The sequence below is a fragment of the Sinohyriopsis cumingii genome, unplaced genomic scaffold (assembly GCF_028554795.1).
Source record: "Sinohyriopsis cumingii isolate HCF-2022 unplaced genomic scaffold, ASM2855479v2 utg000160l, whole genome shotgun sequence".
Taxonomy (NCBI): Eukaryota; Metazoa; Mollusca; class Bivalvia; order Unionida; family Unionidae; genus Sinohyriopsis; species Sinohyriopsis cumingii.
Window position 1 is genome coordinate 3,739,912 of NW_028315873.1, and position 23,080 is coordinate 3,762,991.

General features: G+C 34.1%; 1 protein-coding gene across 2 annotated transcripts in view; it reads right to left on the reverse strand.

Annotated features, from left to right (window-relative positions):
* LOC149774648 (replication factor C subunit 1-like) overlaps nt 1-23,080 on the reverse strand; it is a 113,486-nt gene that overhangs the window by 11,666 nt on the left and 78,740 nt on the right. For both annotated transcript variants that reach the window (XM_089944888.1, XM_089944887.1), the window contains 5 exons: nt 21,505-21,600; nt 19,369-19,467; nt 14,656-14,810; nt 10,429-10,546; nt 5,297-5,442 (listed from right to left, as the gene is read on the reverse strand). In XM_089944888.1, the coding sequence (XP_089801014.1) occupies nt 5,297-5,442; nt 10,429-10,546; nt 14,656-14,810; nt 19,369-19,467; nt 21,505-21,600 (614 nt within the window). The remainder of the gene's footprint in view (nt 1-5,296; nt 5,443-10,428; nt 10,547-14,655; nt 14,811-19,368; nt 19,468-21,504; nt 21,601-23,080) is intronic.

Consider the following 23,080-nt stretch of genomic DNA (forward strand, 5'->3'; position numbering starts at 1 on the left):
AGAAGTAATTCCAATCTGAGTGTGTGATATGGAAATACAAGTAATTCCAATCTGAGTGTGTGATATGGAAATACAAATAATTCCAATCTGAGTGTGATATGGAAATACAAATAATTCCAATGTAAGTATGTGATATGGAAATACAAATAATTCCAATCTGAGTGTGTGAAATGGAAATAAAAATAATTCCAAAGTATGTGATATGGAAATACAAGTAATTCCAATCTGAGTGTGTGATACGGAAATACAAATAATTCCAATCTGTGTGTGTGAAATGGAAATACAAATAATTCCAATCAAAGTATGTGATATGGAAATACAACTAATTCCAATCTGAGTGTGTGATATGGAAATACAAGTAATTCCAATCTGTGTGTGTGAAATGGAAATACAAGTAATTCCAATCAAAGCATGTGATATGGAAATACAAGTAATTCCAATCTGAGTGTGTGATATGGAAATACAAGTAATTCTAATCTGAGTGTGTGATATGGAAATACAAATAATTCCAATCTGAGTGTGATATGGAAATACAAATAATTCCAATCTGAGTGTGATATGGAAATACAAATAAGTAATTCCAATCTGAGTGTGTGATATGGAAATACAAGTAATTCCAATCTGAGTGTGTGATATGGAAATACAAGTAATTCCAATGTAAGTATGTGATATGGAAATACAAATAATTCCAATCTGAGCATGTGATATGGAAATACAAATAATTCCAATCTGAGTGTGTGATATGGAAATACAAGTAATTCCAATCTGAGTGTGTGATATGGAAATACAAATAATTCCAATCTGAGTGTTTGATATGGAAATACAAGTAATTCCAATCTGAGTGTGATATGGAAATACAAATAATTCTAATCTGTGTGTGTGATATGGAAATACAAGTAATTCCAATGTAAGTATGTGATATGGAAATACAAATAATTCCAATCTGTGTGTGTGAAATGGAAATACAAATAATTCCAATCTGAGTGTGATATGGAAATACAAATAATTCCAATGTAAGTATGTGATATGGAAATACAAATAATTCCAATCTGAGTGTGTGAAATGGAAATAAAAAAAATTCCAAAGTATGTGATATGGAAATAGAAGTAATTCCAATCTGAGTGTGTGATATGGAAATACAAGTAATTCCAATCTGAGTGTGTGATATGGAAATACAAATAATTCCAATCTGAGTGTGATATGGAAATACAAATAATTCCAATGTAAGTATGTGATATGGAAATACAAATAATTCCAATCTGAGTGTGTGAAATGGAAATAAAAATAATTCCAAAGTATGTGATATGGAAATACAAGTAATTCCAATCTGAGTGTGTGATACGGAAATACAAATAATTCCAATCTGTGTGTGTGAAATGGAAATACAAATAATTCCAATCAAAGTATGTGATATGGAAATACAAGTAATTCCAATCTGAGTGTGTGATATGGAAATACAAGTAATTCCAATCTGTGTGTGTGAAATGGAAATACAAGTAATTCCAATCAAAGTATGTGATATGGAAATACAAATAATTCCAATCTGAGTGTGTGAAATGGAAATACAAATAATTCAATCAAAGTATGTGATATGGAAATACAAGTAATTCCAATCTGAGTGTGTGATATGGAAATACAAGTAATTCCAATCTGAGTGTGTGATATGGAAATACAAGTAATTCCAATGTAAGTATGTGATATGGAAATACAAATAATTCCAATCTGAGCATGTGATATGGAAATACAAATAATTCCAATCTGAGTGTGTGATATGGAAATACAAGTAATTCCAATCTGAGTGTGTGATATGGAAATACAAATAATTCCAATCAAAGTATGTGATATGGAAATGCAAGTAATTCCAATCTGAGTGTGTGATATGGAAATACAAGTAATTCCAATCTGTGTGTGTGAAATGGAAATACAAGTAATTCCAATCAAAGTATGTGATATGGAAATACAAATAATTCCAATCTGAGTGTGTGAAATGGAAATACAAATAATTCAATCAAAGTATGTGATATGGAAATACAAGTAATTCCAATCTGAGTGTGTGATATGGAAATACAAGTAATTCCAATCTGAGTGTGTGATTTGGAAATACAAGTAATTCTAATCTGAGTGTGTGATATGGAAATACAAATAATTCCAATCTGAGTGTGATATGGAAATACAAATAATTCCAATCTGAGTGTGATATGGAAATACAAATAAGTAATTCCAATCTGAGTGTGGATATGGAAATACAAGTAATTCCAATCTGAGTGTGTGATATGGAAATACAAGTAATTCCAATGTAAGTATGTGATATGGAAATACAAATAATTCCAATCTGAGTGTGTGAAATGGAAATACAAATAATTCAATCAAAGTATGTGATATGGAAATACAAGTAATTCCAATCTGAGTGTGTGATATGGAAATACAAGTAATTCCAATCTGAGTGTGTGATATGGAAATACAAGTAATTCCAATGTAAGTGTGTGATATGGAAATACAAGTAATTCCAATCTGAGTGTGTGATATGGAAATACAAGTAATTCCAATCTGAGTGTGTGATATGGAAATACAAATAATTCCAATCTGTGTGTGTGAAATGGAAATACAAATAATTCCAATCTGAGTGTGATATGGAAATACAAATAATTCCAATGTAAGTATGTGATATGGAAATACAAATAATTCCAATCTGAGTGTGTGAAATGGAAATAAAAATAATTCCAAAGTATGTGATATGGAAATACAAGTAATTCCAATCTGAGTGTGTGATACGGAAATACAAATAATTCCAATCAAAGTATGTGATATGGAAATACAAGTAATTCCAGTCTGAGTGTGTGATATGGAAATACAAATAATTCCAATCTGAGTGTGTGATATGGACATACAAGTAATTCCAATCTGAGTGTATATGAAAATACAAATAATATTAATCTAAGTGTATGATATGGAAATACAAGTAATTCCAATCTGAGTGTGATATGGAAATGCAAATAATTCCAATCTGAGTGTGTGAGATAGAAATACAATTCAAATCTGAGTGTGTGATATGGAAACACACGTAATTCCAATCTGAATGTGATATGGAAATACAAACAATTCCAATCTGAGTGTGTGATAAGGAAATACAAGTAATTGGAATCTGAGTGTGATATGGAAATACAAATAATTCCAATCTGAGTGTGTGATATGGAAATACAAGTAATTCCAATCTGAGGGTGTGATATGGAAGTACAAGTAATCCAAATCTGATCATGTGATAACTAAATACAAGTAATTCGAATCTAAATGTATGATTTGGAAATACAAGTAATTCCAATCTAAGTGTGTGATAAGGAAATACAAGTAATTCCAGTCTGAGTGTGTGATATGGAAATACAAATAATTCCAATCTGAGTGTGTGATATGGAAATACAAGTAATTCCAATCTGAGTGTGATATGGAAATACAAATAATTCCAATCTAAGGGTGTGTGATATGGAAATACAAATAATTCCAATCTGAGCATGTGATATGGAAATACAAATAATTCCAATCTGAGTGTGTGATATGGAAATACAAGTAATTCCAATCTGAGTGTGTGATATGGAAATACAAATAATTCCAATCTGAGTGTGTGATATCAAAATACAAGTAATTCCAATCTGAGTGTGATATGGAAATACAAATAATTCCAATCTGTGTGTGTGATATGGAAATACAAGTAATTCCAATCTGAGTGTGATATGGAAATACAAGTAATTCCAATCTGAGTGTGTGGTATGGAAATACAAGTAATTCCAATCTGAGTGTGTGATATGGAAATACAAATAACTCCAATCTGAGTGTGTGATATGGAAATGCAAATAATTCCAATCTGAGTGTGTGATATGGAAATGCAAATAATTCCAATCTGAGTGTGTGATAAGGAAATGCAAATAATTCCAATCTGAGTGTGTGATAAGGAAATGCAAATCATTCCAATCTGAGTGTGTGATATAGAAATGACTAGTATTTAGTGAAAAGAAGGGTTTTTACAAAAGAGTGAATTTTAAAAACAAGTGAAAAATAGACTGACACTAGCTCTGTCCACTTTGATGGTCAGTACTGTATTATATGAAAATCCCAAGATGACTCATTATTTACGCTCTATACATGTACATATATATTGCAATCCCATTTAATGATATACACAAACTCCATTTGTTGTTAAGGCCATTTGTCAAGATATGATGCTGTGGCAGACTTGAACTTCCTGAATTAGTCAATGCTAAATTTGTTTTCAAAACAGTTCAGCTTCTTGCCTGCTGGTTCTGAATCTCCAACACTGGTTTCACTAATGCAGCACTTTTGGTTCTTCAACAGAAAATGTTTGAAGAAACAATGGTTCAGCATTGGCAGCTTGCAGTCTTCAGTTGGTGGCTTAATTTTCCCAATATTTATATGCTTTTTGCTAGCAGTGTGCTTTTTCACATCGTTTCTGCTACCATGTCCAATGCTAACATTTGAGGCACACTACATGGAACAAGCATGATGTATGTTGATCTATAATGGCCAATTTTTGGTGAAATCTAAACTAAACTTCACTTTTTGGGAAATACATTTCTTTTACCTTGGCTGTAAGACATTTAAATGTATTTTAATTAAAACAACAACATTAATCCAGAAGATGCAATGTCAAATGATGGTACAACACTGCCTTAATGACAGCCTTTATTTGATAGAAATGATGACAGCATTTATTTGATGGAAGATGGTACAACTAACACTGCCTTAATGACCATTGGCACACAAGGGACAACTGCTCATAAAGGATACACCTTTAAGAAACCTTTTCTTTCGTAACTTACAAGTTTAGTATCTACATAAAAGACCCTAGTCCACAAAAATTTTGTATGGTCAATTTTGTGTGTTAAGAAAATCCATTTTACAACCCAACTATAAATGATGTGACTGACATTTTGCTTATTATGGAGAGATGCTGTTTACATAAAACTGAAATGTATATATGTATATTATGCACTAGCACCCTTTAGCAAATCAGCACAATGGTGGCTACATGGTGCCAAATAACAGCATATCAGCGAAAAATACAAAACTGACTAAACAGTTCCAAATGTAAACATGAAGTACAAGAATAAAATATAAAATGTAATGATTCCGTAAAACATACGTAAAATAAATTATAAGGGTCCATCAAAGACATGGGCCAATTGACAAGCAGATGTCTCTTGTATGGAGGTGTCCACAGTTACAAGTTTCAATATTGATATAAGTAAAATATTTATGATGCCATACATTCTCATTTGTCACTCACTGAAGTCTCATATGTGTTCGTAGTTCCTGCAGTATTCTCTCATTTTTCCCTGTTGAAGAGTTTTTCCCCAGCCAGCTGGGGAATGTTACCATCTGCAGAAAGCTGCCTCTCATGTATTCTCCTGGTATCACACTGGCATACATTGCCTGAAATACAATATGAATAGATCAATAAATATTTCAATGTAAATTAAGAATGCATAATATTAATTTACTTACAGTTCGCATTTTTTGTGAGTTTTATGACTGCCTAAGAGAACCAACTAAAGATTCAATAGAGGGGAAAAATAGTTCTGCTGTTCGAACATGCAACACATCTACATTCATTTAACCACCAACATAATTTTGTGCAAATCTAAGAAACCTAATATTCAGAGACTTTAATAAACTTATAGTACATCCCATTTCATAATATAGAAGTTTCTTTCGGACAGTGTATGGGTTAGAGGCATTGAGTTCAATCTCATGGCAATAAAAACTATTTGGCAGTTTCTTTTTTACGGTGTACGAGTTAGAGGCATTGTGTACAATCTCATTGCACACACAGTGATAACAAGGAAGTGTCTTCCTGACAGTGTATGGAGTTTAAATCCTGTGACACTAAAAACATAATATGGAAGTTTATTTTCGACAGCGTATGGAGTTTATAAATTGTGTCGTATACGCTATAGACATAACATGGAAGTTTCTTCCTGACAGTGTATGGATTAGAGGCACTGAGCTAAATCTAATGACACAGTCATTATTCCTGAGACTGTACGGATTAGAAGAATTATAACACAGTCATAATATGGCAATTTATTCCTGACAGTGTATGGATTAAAGGCAATGAGTTAAATATTATGACCCAGTGATACGGAAGTTAATTCCAGACAGTGCATTGATTAAAGGCAATGAGTTAAATATTATGACCCAGTGAGTATATGGAAGTTAAATCCAGACAGTGCATTGATTAAAGGCAATGAGTTAAATATTATGACCCAGTGATTGTATGGAAGTTAAATCCAGACAGTGCATTGATTAAAGGCAATGAGTTAAATATTATGACCCAGTGATTGTATGGAAGTTAAATCCAGACAGTGCATTGATTAAAGGCAATGAGTTAAATATTATGACCCAGTGATTATATGGAAGTTAATTCCAGACAGTGCATTGATTAAAGGCAATGAGTTAAATATTATGACCCAATGATTATATGGAAGTTAATTCCAGACAATGCATTGATTTAAGGCAATGAGTTAATTATTATGACCCAGTGATAATATGGAAGTTAAATCCAGACAGTGCATTGATTAAAGGCAATGAGTTAAATATTATGACCCAGTGATTGTATGGAAGTTAAATCCAGACAGTGCATTGATTTAAGGCAATGAGTTAACTATTATGACCCAGTGATAACACTGGACAACAAATTTTTACAAAAGTCATGTTACTGAAATAAAATTAGTCAATTCTTATCAATTTTTATGTGCTGAACACGAATATGACAGTCAAATTGCAAAATTGGCTCTAGTTTTTTTGTAATCTGCAAGAAATTAATGTTTACATAACGAAATGCATTCCAATAGTAAAAGGTCAACTGTAATAGCCTACCTATAAAAAATCAAGTCATTGACTACATCTTAGATTTCTTCGCCTGTCTCTTGTACAGCTGTTCGGGAGCATCTCTGAGGAGTGTCCAGCAGTAGTCAGCCAGCATTGTAGTGGACCATTTTCCCTGGTATCTTTGTTCCATTGTTGCGATATCTTGATGAAAACGTTCGCCGTGTTCATCACTAACAATACCACAGTTGCTAGGAAAGAAATCCAAATGGGAATGAAGGAAGTGAATCTTTAGAGACATATTGCAGCCAAGTTTCTTATACTTCATCAACATGTCTTCTACTAGTTCCTTATAGTTTTCTGCCCTAACATTTCCGAGGAAGTTTGTAGAAACTAGGCGAAAAGCATTCCATGCTTGTTTCGCTTCACCTTCCAGCAAGTTGTTGAACCGGTCATCTTTGAAAAGCTCTCGAATCTGAGGACCCACAAAAACTCCCTCTTTAATCTTTGCTTCGCTGAGTCGAGGGAATTTTTCATGCAGGTATCGGAATGCTGGCAAAGTCCGGTCAATGGCTTTCACGAAGTTCTTCATCAAACCTAGTTTGATGTGAAGGGGTGGTAGCAAGATTTTCTGAGCCTCAACCAGAGCTGGGTGTTGGATATTCTTCTCTCCAATGGCTACATTCTGCCTGTGAGTCCATTCCTTCCTCATGTAGTGCATTTCCCTTGCTCGGCTATCCCACTCGCATAAGAAACACATGTATTTTGTATATCCTTGCTGCAGTCCCATTAAAAGGGCAACTACCTTCAAATCACCACAGAGGTGCCAGCTGTACTTGTTATACTCAATGGAATTCAGTAGCTGCCTTAAGTTATCGTATGTCTCTTTCATGTGGACAGCATACGCTACTGGAATAGATGGAAGAATGTTTCCATTGTGCAAAAGCACAGCCTTGAGACTCAGTTTCGAAGAGTCCACAAATAGTCTCCATTCTTGTGGGTCATGAGTGATTTTTAAAGCATTCATGAGACCCTCAATATCGGAACAGAATATCAGATTACTTTCCTTTCTGAAGAAAGGCTCCAATTGCTGGTGGCGCTTTCGATATGCAGTAATTGTGACATCTTCTTCTAGAAGATTCCATTGTTGGAGTCTTGATCCTAGCAATTCTGCCTTGTTCTTTGATAAGTCCAAATCACGAATCAGGTCATTTAGTTCTTCCTGTGTTATTCTGTGTGGGGTTGATGATGCACCACAGTGAAAATCTGGATCACTGCATGCTGATGGACCAGGAGAAGAACAGGTCGACTCACCTTTGTCTTCGTCAGATGAATCAAGAGAATATTCTGCTGGAGGTTCTGGAATAGGAAGTCCCTCACCATGTGGAACTGGTCTCAATGCAGACGGAATGTTTGGGTAGACTATTCTCGACTTCTTTCGCTTCGTTATTCCGCCGGAAAGAGGAGGAACCAAGCAGAAGTAACAGTCATTTAGGTGGTTGCTTGGCTCTCTCCACACCATTGGGACTGCAAACGGCATTGATGACCTTTTGCAATTCAACCACTGTGAAAGCTGTGTTGTACATGTAGCACAGCATATATGCGGAGCCCAAGGCTTGTCTTGGTCACCAACCTTGCATCCGAAGTAAAGATGATATGCCTTCTTCACTTGAGAATTGATACTTTTCTTCTGGTTGGCAAATGTCACTTCCCCACAAATATAGCAAAAATTGTCCGCGGTATTAACACACTTTCGAGGCATTACTGTTCTTTATTGTACGTAAATGGATAAAATAATAAGTTTTATGTAACAGTAGCTTGAACTGTCTCGCACAACGTCTAAAATATTTTAAATGCTGAACCTATCTGATTGGGCTTTATATAGTACACTGCTTACGTCAGCTTCAGCAGCCGCCTGGCATTAGTATAATAGGCCTACACATGTATAGTACACTGCTGACGTCAACTTACTTCAGCAGCCGCATGGCATTAGTATTGCATTGCATCAGAAAATGATGCAATCAACTGTGGATGATGTGAGCATGATGGTATTATGCAATGTTACATCATTATTCCGGATGTTGCTGCAGTCCTACTGGAGAAATTTACACAGTGAAACATAGAAAATGAGGTATATGAATATCTTCAAAACGAGAGCCAATACAAATTTTTCACGGTTATATTCGTGTTCGGCACACCAAAATACTACAGATTAGGGCCTTTTCAAGTCAGTAATGATTTCACTGTTGACCAGTGTAATATGGAAGTTAAATCCAGACAGTGCATTGATTAAAGGCAATGAGTTAAATATTATGACCCAGTGATTATATGGAAGTTAATTCCAGACAGTGCATTGATTAAAGGCAATGAGTTAAATATTATGACCCAGTGATTGTATGGAAGTTAAATCCAGACAGTGCATTGATTAAAGGCAATGAGTTAAATATTATGACCCAGTGATTATATGGAAGTTAAATCCAGACAGTGCATTGATTTAAGGCAATGAGTTAACTATTATGACCCAGTGATAATATGGAAGTTAAATCCAGACAGTGCATTGATTAAAGGCAATGAGTTAAATATTATGACCCAGTGATTATATGGAAGTTAATTCCAGACAGTGCATTGATTAAAGGCAATGAGTTAAATATTATGACCCAGTGATTATATGGAAATTAATTCCAGACAGTGCATTGATTAAAGGTAATGAGTTAAATATTATGACTCAGTGATAATATGGAAGTTAAATCCAGACAGTGCATTGATTAAAGGCAATGAGTTAAATATTATGACCCAGTGATTATATGGAAATTAATTCCAGACAGTGCATTGATTTAAGGTAATGAATTAATTATTATGACCCAGTGATAATATGGAAGTTAATTGCAGACAGTGCATTGATTAAAGGCAATGATTTGAATATTATGACCCAGTGATAGGAAAGTTAATTCCAGACAGTGCATTGATTAAAGGCAATGAGTTAAATATTATGACCCAGTGATACGGAAGTTAATTCCAGATGAGTTAAATATTATGACCCAGTGATACGGAAGTTAATTCCAGACAGTGCATTGAGTAAAGGCAATGAGTTAAATATTATGACCCAGTGAGTATATGGAAGTTAATTCCAGACAGTGCATTGAATAAAGGCAATGAGTTAAATATTATGACCCAGTGATACGGAAGTTAATTCCAGATGAGTTAAATATTATGACCCAGTGATACGGAAGTTAATTCCAGACAGTGCATTGATTAAAGGCAATGAGTTAAATATTATGACCCAGTGATACGGAAGTTAATTCCAGACAGTGCATTGATTAAAGGCAATGAGTTAAATATTATGACCCAGTGATACGGAAGTTAATTCCAGACAGTGCATTGATTAAAGGCAATGAGTTATACCTTACTGCACATACACTATAAGCACAAACTTTTCAGTCCTAAAAAGCATAAAAAATATGCCACTGATCTCATTTGATAATCATGACAAATAAATTTCACATTTTTGTACATCTGGTTATATTTCTTCCAAATCAATACATTAGAAGAAACTGACGGCAGCACAAGCATTAAGTGAAAAGTCTAATTTACCTGCATGGGAAGCAATGACCATGTTCCCTTGGAACGTATGCATCTGTCTACCAGATCCCCTGCACAGATGCTGTCTGCTGTTCTTGCCAGTAGAGACAGGTGGCGCTTCTGATCTCCCCTGCAAAAATATATTGCAGGGAGTGAGCAAATTTTAAGTCAAAATTGACACATATTTCTGAGAATACTGTTCATAAAATCTTTTACATTATAATAAATGTTACACATGATGCTCTTTCAAACATTATAAAAAATGTTACACATGATGCTCTTCCATACAATTCAATAAATGTTACACATGATGATCTTCCATACAATATAATAAATGATACACATGATCTTTCATACACTATAATAAATGTTACACATGATGATGTTCCAAACATTATAATAAATGTTACACATGATGATCTTCCAAACATTATAATAAATGTTACACATGATGATGTTCCAAACATTATAATAAATGTTACACATGATGATCTTCCAAACATTATAATAAATGTTACACATGATGATCTTCCATACAATATAATAAATGATACACATGATCTTTCATACACTATAATAAATGTTACACATGATGATGTTCCAAACATTATAATAAATGTTACACATGATAATCTTCCAAACATTATAATAAATGTTACACATGATGATCTTCCATACATTATAATAAATGTTACACATGATGATCTTCCATACAATATAATAAATGTTACACATGATGATCTTCCAAACATTATAATAAATGTTACACACGATGATCTTTGATCTTTCATACGTCATACTAAATGTTACACATGATGATCTTCCAAACATTATAATAAATGTTACACATGATGATCTTTCATACGTTATAACAAATGTTACACATGATGATCTTCCATACAATATAATAAATGTTACACATGATGATCTGTCAGGAAGTTTAAACCCTGACAATTTTGAACTTTTTAATTTGTAAAGAATTAGCCCTCTTTTAAAGTCACCATGAGATTTTGCAAGAAAGATTTTTGCCTTTGATTCATAGCACTTGATAAAAATTTTAACAAAACCAAATCTTTAATGTGCGGATATTATAAAAACTTGCTATGTATGTGTACTAGCATGGACTATTCATGATCACAGAACACACTTGTAAATGGTTAATATGTGTGTGTACTAACCTGGACTATTTATTAACACAGAGCACTTGTAAATAATATAATAGTTCTGTATACTTGCTTAGAATGTCTATTAACACAGAACACACTTGTAAATGGGTAATAGGTCTGTGTACTAACTTAGACTGTCCATTAACATAGAACACACTTGTAAATGGGTAATAGGTCTGTGTACTAACTTACACTGTCCATTAACAAAGAACACACTTGTAAATGGGTATTAGGTCTGTGTACTAACATGGACTGTTGGTTAACACAGAACACATTTGTAAATGGGTAATATGTGTGTGTGCTAACTTGGACTATTTATTAACAAACCGAGCATTACATACTGACTTAAGTACTGTCATCAAGTTCTAAGACATCCAGGCAGCATACGGATCTCAGTAGTCTCTATAGCTCTGAGACATACAAATAGCATAGCAATTTCAGTGCTGTCATTAGAGCTCAGACATCCAAGGACCATACTGATTGCAGTACTGTAATTACAGCTCAGACATCAAAGTAGGATACTAAGTACTGTAAATAAAGCTCTGAGACATCCAAGTAGCATAGTAAGTAATGTTAAATCAGCTCCAAGACACTGAAGTAGCTTACTGAGTTCAGTACTGTTATTGTTATGGGGTTTAACGCCATTTTTCAGCACAAGATAGGCTATACATGGCGGAGAGTATAAATGGTGGTGGAAGAACCCAGGCAAACCCTGGAAAGAACCATCAACCAATGTGAAGTTACTGGCAAGCTTTCTCACATACCCACAATGGCTGAGGCCAAGACTGGAACCCAAGCAGGCAGAGATGAGATGTCGGTGATCCGTAACAGTGAGCGCTTTAGACCACTCGGCCACCCAAGCCTCGATTTCAGTACTGTAATTACAGCTCTGAGACATTCAAGTAGCATACCGATCTCATTCATTACAGCTGAGACATCCAAGCAGCATACTTATTTCAGAGCTTTCATTACAGCCGAGACATCCATGCAGCATACTGATTTCAGTAATATAATTACAGCTGAAACATCCAAGTATCATACCAATTTCCATACTGTAATTAGAGTTGAGACATCCAAGTAGCATAATGATTTCAGTACTATCAGTACTGCTGAGACATCAAAGTAGCATACTGATTTCAGTGCTGTCATAATAGCTGAGACATCCAAGTAGCATACTGATTTCAATGCTGTCATTACAGCTGAGACATCCAAGCAGCATACTGATTTCAGTGCTGTCATTACTTCTGATAACAGCCAAGCAACATACTGATTTGTCCTGTCATTAGAGCTGAGACATCCAAGCAGCATACTCATTTCAGTGCTGTCATTTTAGCTGAGACATCCAAGCAGAATACTGATTTCAGTCATCATTACAGCTGAGGCATCCAAGTAGCATACTGATTTCAGTAATGTCATTACAGCTGAGACACCCAAGCAGCATACAGATTTCAGTCATCATTACAGCTGAGACATCCAAGCAGCATAATGTTTTCAATACTGTCATTACAGCTGAGACATCCAAGTAGCATACTGATTTCAGTCCAGACATTACAGCAGACATCAAAATAGCATACTGATTTCAGTGATGTCATTACAGCTGAGACATCAAATTATCATACTGATTTCAGTGCCATCATTACAGCCGAGACATCCAAGTAGCATACTGATCTCAGTGATGTCATTACAGATGATACATCAAATTATCACAGATTTCAGTGCTGTCATTACAGCTGAGACATCCAAGTAGCATACTGATCTCAGTGATGTCATTACAGATGATACAACAAATTATCACAGATTTCAGTCCAGACATTACAGCAGAGACATCAAAATGGCATACTGATTTCAGTGATGTCATTACAGCTGAGACATCAAATTATCATACTGATTTCAGTGCCATCATTACAGCCGAGACATCCAAGTAGCATACTGATCTCAGTGATGTCATTACAGATGATACATCAAATTATCACAGATTTCAGTGCTGTCATTACAGCTGAGACATCCAAGTAGCATACTCATTTTAGTAGTCATTACAGTGCACAGACAGTTAAATGAAATCTATTAAAAGTGTTCACATGTTGGGTCTACATAACAGCTGTGAGTTATTAACACTGATGACTTCTGAAGATATACATATTTCAATCTGTGAAATTCTTAACAAAAATAATTTATGTATGGAATAGCATGTAACAATACCTCAGCACAATAATGACTATACTGGCAAGAGTAATGTATGTATGGAATAGCATGTAACAATACCTCAGCACAATAATGACTATACTGGCAAGAGTAATGTATGTATGGAATAGCATGTAACAATACCTCAGCACAATAATGACTATACTGGCAAGAGTAATGTATGTATGGAATAGCATGTAACAATACATCAGCACAATAATGACTATACTGGCAAGAGATCAGTTCTCACTACAAATCTACTGCTGACATATAGATAATACGTAACTAATACTTCATGAACAGATGCCAATGTTTCCTTATTATGCATACCATGGAAAGGACAGTATAAAGATCTTCTAAAGGTCTGCACAATAAGAAGAAATTAACATCCATTCATGGCATTTTTGACAAATTAGGCAAGAGTTTGTCCTCAACCATTATTGTGCCACTAAATAAACGAATAAATACCAAACAAATCTCATTTACCTGACTCCTCTGGTATGATCAAATATCAACAAATCCAATTTTCCTAACTGCAAAAGATACAAATACCCACAAATCCAATTTACCTTACTGCAAAAGATACAAATACCCACAAATCCAATTTACCTGGCTGCAAAAGATGCAAATACCCACAAATCCAATTTACCTTACTGCAAAAGATACAAATACCCACAAATCCAATTTACCTGGCTGCAAAAGACACAAATACCCACAAATCCTAATTACCTTACTGCAAAAGATACAAATACCCACAAATCCAATTTACCTTACTGCAAAAGATACAAATACCCACAAATCCAATTCACCTAGTCCCTTTGATATTAATAATTACCAACAAATCCAATTTACCTGGCTGCAAAAGATACAAATACCAACAAATCCAATTTACCTGGCTGCAAAAGGAAATACACTGATGTAATTTTCTTGCACAAATAATGGTGCAATACTGTAATCATGGAAAAATAAATCCGATTTGTCATGTATCGTCATCTTGGCAGTCTCATCCCCACCAATAAAAACTTTACGACACACATCAAAGGGACTCTGAAAGTAATATAAAATAATGAATATGTAAAAACAATCAAATTTCCCAATATATAAAGAAAATCATGAATAAGTTTAACAATTTGATTTTATGCTAAGGGCTGTTTCATTTAGGCATACATAGTACCCAGGTAAGGCAGTTTAAAAAAAAAATTATTCCAGGTTACTTTGATTTCACATATATATTAAAATGATAAGAAAATTTTAAACTGCATCTGTGAGTGAGAGCCCCACTTCAAAAGTGCCTTCCCTGGGTCACATGTATGTTTTAATGAAAAAGCACTAACCTGTGAATTAATGGATTTACCAAGAAAAATAATTTGTATAATTCACTGGAGTGAATTATCAATTTCACTTTTGCCACTCAGAAGGTTTTCAACAGACACAAACATGATGACCAAACCATTTAAATATGCCATGTTGTCAACTACATGGTTTAGCAGTAGCGTGTCAATGCAAAATTACCACAGCCGATTCTCAAAATGAACATGTTCTTTTCATTTTTTGTGTGCTTTGTTACATTTAATTAAGAAAATAAATTATGTTCAGTGTGAATACACACAAGACACAGCAGAACATAAATGGTATACAGCTTACATTATACAGTAAGAAATCTGCTACTTCAATCTGTTATACGCCAAGGCAACCAACACATTTGTGCAGAAAAAAGAGAAAAAATCCCTGTTCCAAGTGAATAATGAATACATTTCATGTTGTGTGTGGGAAAAATAGAACATTTTAATTTTTGTTTGACCATTTATGAAATGCCGAGTTTTTCACCCACTTGATGAAATATATGCATTATTCATATGATAACAGCCAATACCCTCTATATCTTGTGCATATCTTTTTGAAATAACATTTATTCAGAAAGTTTAAAAATTTCTTTACAAATGAACACTTGTTTATGTTGATACACTCAATAAAAATACATGTATGACTTATACAACTCAAATATCAAGCTAGAAACTGACGACATAAAGGATGTGGAGGCTATCCTCCCATTTGCTGGGGGATCTAGTCAGCCCAGTCCCTGACTGGTTTCATTACTATCTGTAACTCATCTGATGGAATTGATGTGGTTGATACATTTGTTCAACTAATCACTTTATTTTGTCAGTGAGATGTTTATGTACCCTTTTGTTGCCAGTGTCACTGGTGCAGCCGATATTGCCACATGTAAGGTCATGTGACAACTGTATTGAAGGGACCTATTATTGCAGCTTCTGGCATTTGAATCAAATCATTATCTTGAAGCTAGGATGCGGCTAAAACAGTGGATAAAACATAATGAAAGAAAACTTTTAAATGGGTATAAACAAAGTAATGACTAGAAAACGTTTCAATCTTTATTTAAATTACAAATGCTTTGTTTTCTATACTGTAGAGAAACAAAGTTTTTGTACTGCTAAGCATAAGAATGCACAAGAGATTTTTCCATAGTTTTTGGAATATTATACACAATCAAATATAATTGGATTGAATCATAAATTCTATCCAGATCTCCAATAGCTCTAATTTTGTTTCCAGTTGAGGGCATCAAATGAACTGTGCTATATTTTATTATGTTTCTGAAGGCCTTTCTTTTTTGAAGATTTTATTACAATGTTATATTTAAATATTGTTGCTGCACAGAAAACCCAATGCTATTCATTTTGGTGGGAAAAGGTCGTGAGGCAAACGGATCGTGTCATTCTTCATGACAGTCAGTCAAATGCACGGGCAGTCATTGGAGGAAAATGTTTCGTTAAAAGAGTTAAATTCACTTCCAGCAATTGACTATGTGCCAAGAACATCGAAGTACTCTTGGGAAGAAATTAAGGTAAAAGTGCCATTTAAACAAAGATGCTGAACATTACCAGCTGTACAGTAAGTAATTGGTAAATCCAATAAAAAAAATCTCTATCCTTCCAACTAATATTGCTACTAGAGTGCTTTATATTAGATTAGAATATTTCTATTATCTTATAAAGAATATAATTTTTATTGTGTTCAGATAGATTAAAATGTATTGACACTAAGCTAGCAGCAAACACTTGGCGTGTTAGCATTTTGAAACCAGAATCTCCAGTTTTCTCTATCTGTAAGTCTTCACATCCCTTCTGATCTTTTAGTTGTGGAGCACTTGAACACACATCAAACTTTGGAAGACTTGCTCAAAACAAAAAGAAAACTCTAACATAAGAACCTGGCCATGCCTTGCACAGAGCATTTTCTCCAGTATACACATCTGTATGAAATCCCCCCAAATCTAATGTTGCCAGTGCCAAACTGACAGCAAAGTCATTCTCAATCAATCTGAAATGTGCATTATTGTAACAAAGCTCAACATGACTATGAAGTGCTTCACTTTTAGATTAGTTTTGATTTTCTGAAATTTTCCAAGAAGTTTCAATCATTGTTCAGTTATTAAAACTTAAAATGCAGCTGGCGAAGTTATATAGTGGCAAGGTTATACAATCGCAGACATGCAGTTTTGGTATTAGGTGTAATGTATATTACCTCTTAATGTAACGTATATTGCTTCTATATGCAGTTTTCCTGCATGTCATGCATTGCCATTGTCATTAGTGTCTTTGTTATTACAGTGCCAATGTCATTAGTGTCATTGTCATTACAGTGCCATTGTCATTAGTGTCATTGTCATTACAGTGCCAATGTCATTAGTGTTATTGTCATTACAGTGCCATTGTCATTAGTGTCATTGTCAATACAGTCCCATTGTCATTAGTCGTTGTCATTACAGTGCCAATGTCATTAGTGTCATTGTCATTACAGTGTCATTGTCATTAGTGTCATTGTCATTACAGTGCCAATGTCATTAGTGTCATTGTCATTACAGTGCCATTGTCATTAGTGTCATTGTCATTACAGTCCCATTGTCATTATAGATCACTGTCATTATAGAAGATCACTACATGTCATGTAGTGCTACAGTCATTACAGAAGATCACTTCACATAGTGTCACTGTCATTACATAAGATTACTACATGACAGGTAGTGTCACTGTCATTACAGATCACTACATGTCATGTAGTGTCATTGTCACAACAGAAGATCACTACATGTCAGGTAGTGTCACTCAGTACAGAAGATCACTACATGTCATGTAGTGTCATTGTCATTACTGATCATTACATGTCAGGTTGTGTCACTGTCATTACAGAATATCACTACATGTCATGTAGTGTCATGTCATTACAGAAGATTGCTGCTGTTGAGATAATGAAGATAAACTACAAGTTGTATCAAAACTACCAGTTTTTACTTCATACATTAAAATGAACTTATCACACAATACATGATTCTTATACAAATCTGATTTTTTTCCCATAACTTATCCTTGAAAAATTTCAGATTTTCCATCACTAAATTCTTTAATGTTTATGATGAAATGGCCTGAAACCTGGATCCATATACAGAACATAATGATAATGCTGCTCAACATGACAAGAAAGATATATACATTATCATTTTTTGGGGTGTCAAGACGGCTGCCTTCTTTACTTAAAGCAATGCAATCCATGCACTTTAACACTACACAATGACAAGTAATTCAAAGGATATTTTCAGGCTTGGCCGTTTTTCAGGACTTTTCCATTAGTTTCCTTGCAGATTTTTTTCCCATTACTTTTCATAACAAGAACTTTGTCAGGATTTGCCAAGACAACGGGAATTCTTCAAACACTTGCTGAAAAATTCTTTAAGGGTTCTATTCATAGATACTGTTCTCATAAAAAAAAACAGAATCCCCTTAAAAATTTAAAATCCACCTTTATCAAAATGCCCAAGAGGGAATGGAATTCCCCCTCTATGTGAAAATCACGGAGAAATAAACATGCATGTCGAGTCAGCCTCCACAGTATACTCTAAATCTGAAGAGAGTAAGGTAGGATGAAAAAGGTTGTGAAATAAAAGGGAACAAACAAATTATAGTGAGGTTAATACATTTTTTGGACTGACATACAGGTACATGCACTGACACCAAATTGACTTCCATGCTGAGCCTATGCCAAAGATTTCAACCTGAAGCTCTGGAAGTTATCAATTAACATCATGTTATATTTGGGGCCCTGAGTGGCCGAGTGGTCAAAAGTGCTCACCATTAAGGATCACTGCCATCTCACCTCTGTCTGCATGGATTCGAGTCTCAGATTCGGGCAGTATGGGTATTTGAGAAAGCTTGCCAGTAGCTTCTCATGGATCGCTGGTTCTTTCTGGGGATTTCACAGGTTCTTCCTCCATCATTTATACTGGCCGCCATACATAGCCTATCTTGTGCTACAACAACTTCATGTAATATTTAGTATAACACCAAAAATAACAAGTTGTCCACAGTATCATATCCCAGCCTATATATGAAACTGATTTCACATACGTATCACTTTGTTTCTTTTAGGAAAAGATACTTATTAGGGCAAATGTCATAAGGAAATTAAAAGATTTTATTTATCCAATTGTATGTTCTTGGACACTTACTAACCTACCTGCCACAGTAAAATCAATATCACATTAAATTGTAAGAATTTGATTTTGAAGCAGTACAATACTACTTACCAATTTAAAGTCTTTTTTAGCCTTGTCTGAATCCTTCTTGGCCTGGTCAAATGATAACGATTTCTCCCCAGCAGTCCACATCGACAAATTGTGTATCACCTAACACCAGAACAACAAAAAACATTTATAAGTACAGGTATATGCATGTTCTTGTTTTACATCTCCAAAACAAGTGGTGGTAGGGAAGAAAGAGAAAAGTAAGCATCTCACCATAAGATGGTCAACAGGAAAACTTTGTTAAAAGTGTGCAGCCATAATTGTAAATGGAACAACAGAGGTGCCATGTTAGTACATAATAAACTGTAACAACTTCAAGTAAATGTGGAAATCAGTGTTTACTACAACAGCCATTTGTAATGTACCTCAGACAGGAAACCATGGCCCATTATTATTTAGTAATATTTCCATTGTGGAGAGTTGTGTCCCTTGCTGAAATTAACATATGTGCATGTACATTCCTTTGCACATTATGTATGAATAAGGATTAGTTTATTCTATTTATCTGCTGATCATACTGAGACATTTGTATCAGGATACATATGGTATTTAGGCATTCATATCAGAATATTTATTATACCAAGAATGTTTAATCATGAGACAGATCATATTGAAATATTTGTATCAGAATACATATATATGGTATTTAGAAATTCATATCAGAATATTTATTATACTGATAATGTTGTATCATGATACAGATCATATTGAAACATTTGTATTAGGATACAGATCATACTGAGACATCTGTATCAGGATACATATGGTATTTAGACATTCATACCAGAATATTTATTATACTGAGAATGTTTTATCATGATACAGCACATATTGAAACATTTGTATCAGAATACAGATCAGACTGAGACATTTGTATCAGGATACAGATCATACTGAGACATTTGTATCAGGATACAGATCATACTGAGACATTTGTATCAGGATACATATTATACTAAGACATTCATATCAGGATACTTAGGAAAGAATTTTGTATCATGATATAGTTTGTACCGAAACATTTGTAACATGATAGAGATCATATTGAGACCTTTTTATCAGGATACATACTGTACTGAGACATTTGTAACGGGATGCATATTTTATTGAGAATTTTGTATCACGATGTATTGTGGCAATACACATCACTAATTTTCTTTTTAAATATGCTGCATAAATTAGAATCCAGATATAACATTCTCTGTCTTCACAACTCACCTGCCAAATAACTTGGTTTGCGACAAGGATATTTACATTTAGAATCAAAATATAATATTCTTTCTACTTGTATTGACAACTCACCTGTATAATATATAGGTTTGCAGCAAGAATAATTTCATTTAGAATCCAGATATAGCATTATTTTTATTTACCTTGATAAGTCATCTGTCTAATATCTTGGTTTCATAAAGGGTAATTTCATTTAGAATCCAAATACAACATAATTTCCTCATCTTGACAAGTCCTCTGCCTAATATCTTCGCTTAAGGCAAAGATAATTTGAATTCAGAATCCAGAGATAACATTCCTTCTACTGACTTGATAACTCATCTGCCTAATATCTTGGTTTGCAACAAGGACAATTACATTTAAAATCCAGGTATAACATTTTCTCTATCTGTCTCAACAACTCACTTGCCCATTATCCTGGTTTGCGGCAAGGACAATTTCATCTAGAATCCAGATATAACATTCTCTCTACCTGTCTCAACAACTCACCTGTCTAATATCTTAGTTTGCGGCAAGGATAATTTCATTTAGAATCCAGATATAACATTCTCTCTACCTGTCTCAACAACTCACCTGTCTAATATCTTAGTTTGCAACAAGGATAATTTCATTTAGAATCCAGATATAACATTCTCTCTACCCGTCTCAACAACTCACCTGCCTAATATCCTGGTTTGCGGCAAGGATAATTTCATTTAGAATCCAGGTATAACATTCTCTCTACCTGTCTCAACAACTCACCTGCCCAATATCCTGGTTTGCAGCAAGGATAATTTCATTTAGAATCCAGATATAACATTCTCTCTACCTGTCTCAACAACTCACCTGCCTAATATCCTGGTTTGCAGCAAGGATAATTTCATTTAGAATCCAGATATAACATTCTCTCTACCTGTCTCAACAACTCACCTGCCTAATATCCTGGTTTGCGGCAAGGATAATTTCGTTTAGTGCAGGTGGAGGTATCTTAAGATCCTCTTTGAAAGCTATAGTCATCATGGCTGACTGCAATATAAATACATACGCAGTCATAAAATGTCTGGTCCCAAAGAATTTATTACCACTAATCCAAGCACAAGAGGTACCTGTTAAACAGATTTTATATGAACATAAATTCTGCTTACATTCCAAATAGTGTTTTCTGTGCCCACAACTTGTTTTTAACTTTCCCATTTATTTCTTCAAGTCAAACGTGTTACCACCACAACAGTGACACTTTTCTTTGTAATTGAAAGTATTTGTGCAAATTTTCCATCAAGAACCACAGTATAGATTACAGTTGCTGCAACAACCCATAATTATGAAGTTACACCAACAACAACCCATAATTATTAAGCTACACCAACAACCCATAATTATGAAGTTACACCAACAACCCATAATTATGCTGTTACACCAACAACAATCCATTTACACCAACAACCCATAATTATTACGTTACACCAACAACAACCCATCATTATGAAGTTACACAAACAACAACCCATAATTATGAATTTACACCAACAACCCATAATTATTACGTTACACCAACAACAACCCATCATTATGAAGTTACACCAACAACAACCCATAATTATGAATTTACATCAACAACCCATAATTATTACGTTACACCAACAACAACCCATCATTATGAAGTTAAGCTAACAACAACCCATAATTATTGCGTTACACCAACAACAACCCATAATTATTATGTTACACCAACAACAACCCATAATTATGAAGTTACAACAACAACAACCCATCATTATGAAGTTACACCAACAACAACCCATAATTATGAAGTTAAGCTAACAACAACCCATAATTATGAAGTTAAGCTAACAACAACCCATAATTATGAAGTTACGCATACAACAACACAACAGTAGCAGTAATAAGTGGGATCAACAGAAAAGGAAAAAACTCAGAAACAAACACAATGAACAAATGCAATAAAAACTGAAAACAAATGCTTTGAAACAAAAAAAGCAATAAAGAAATTTAGAGGTATACTCTAAATGGTAAAACAAAATATAAACTTGAAATCATTCTGCAGTTCCTGCTAGATAAATAAAATGGACAATCCACAGACTGAAAAACAATATCATCACAATAATAGAAATATTGAAATTCTTCTATTTGGAACATTATGGAAATCAAATAGAGGTCACCTAGTCAAAATGATGACTAAACAAGTTTAGACTTAGCTATATATTAATTCTGGTGATATGTACAAATCAAATTAAACCTGTCCAATTGGTAATTATAAGAAAGGTGGAGATAACTCCCTCAAACAATGTTAGAGAACTCTCTTTTAACTTTATAAGACATTTTTGTTGGAATGTTTACACAAATTTTGGCTGAAACAATGCAAGGCAAAAACAGTTGAAATGCAAGTAACTAACATTAAAAAACTGAATTATGTATATTAAGTCTAATGTTTTATTAAAAACTCCTTTTTTCCCAAATTGTCAAACAATATATTTTCAGTAAATTG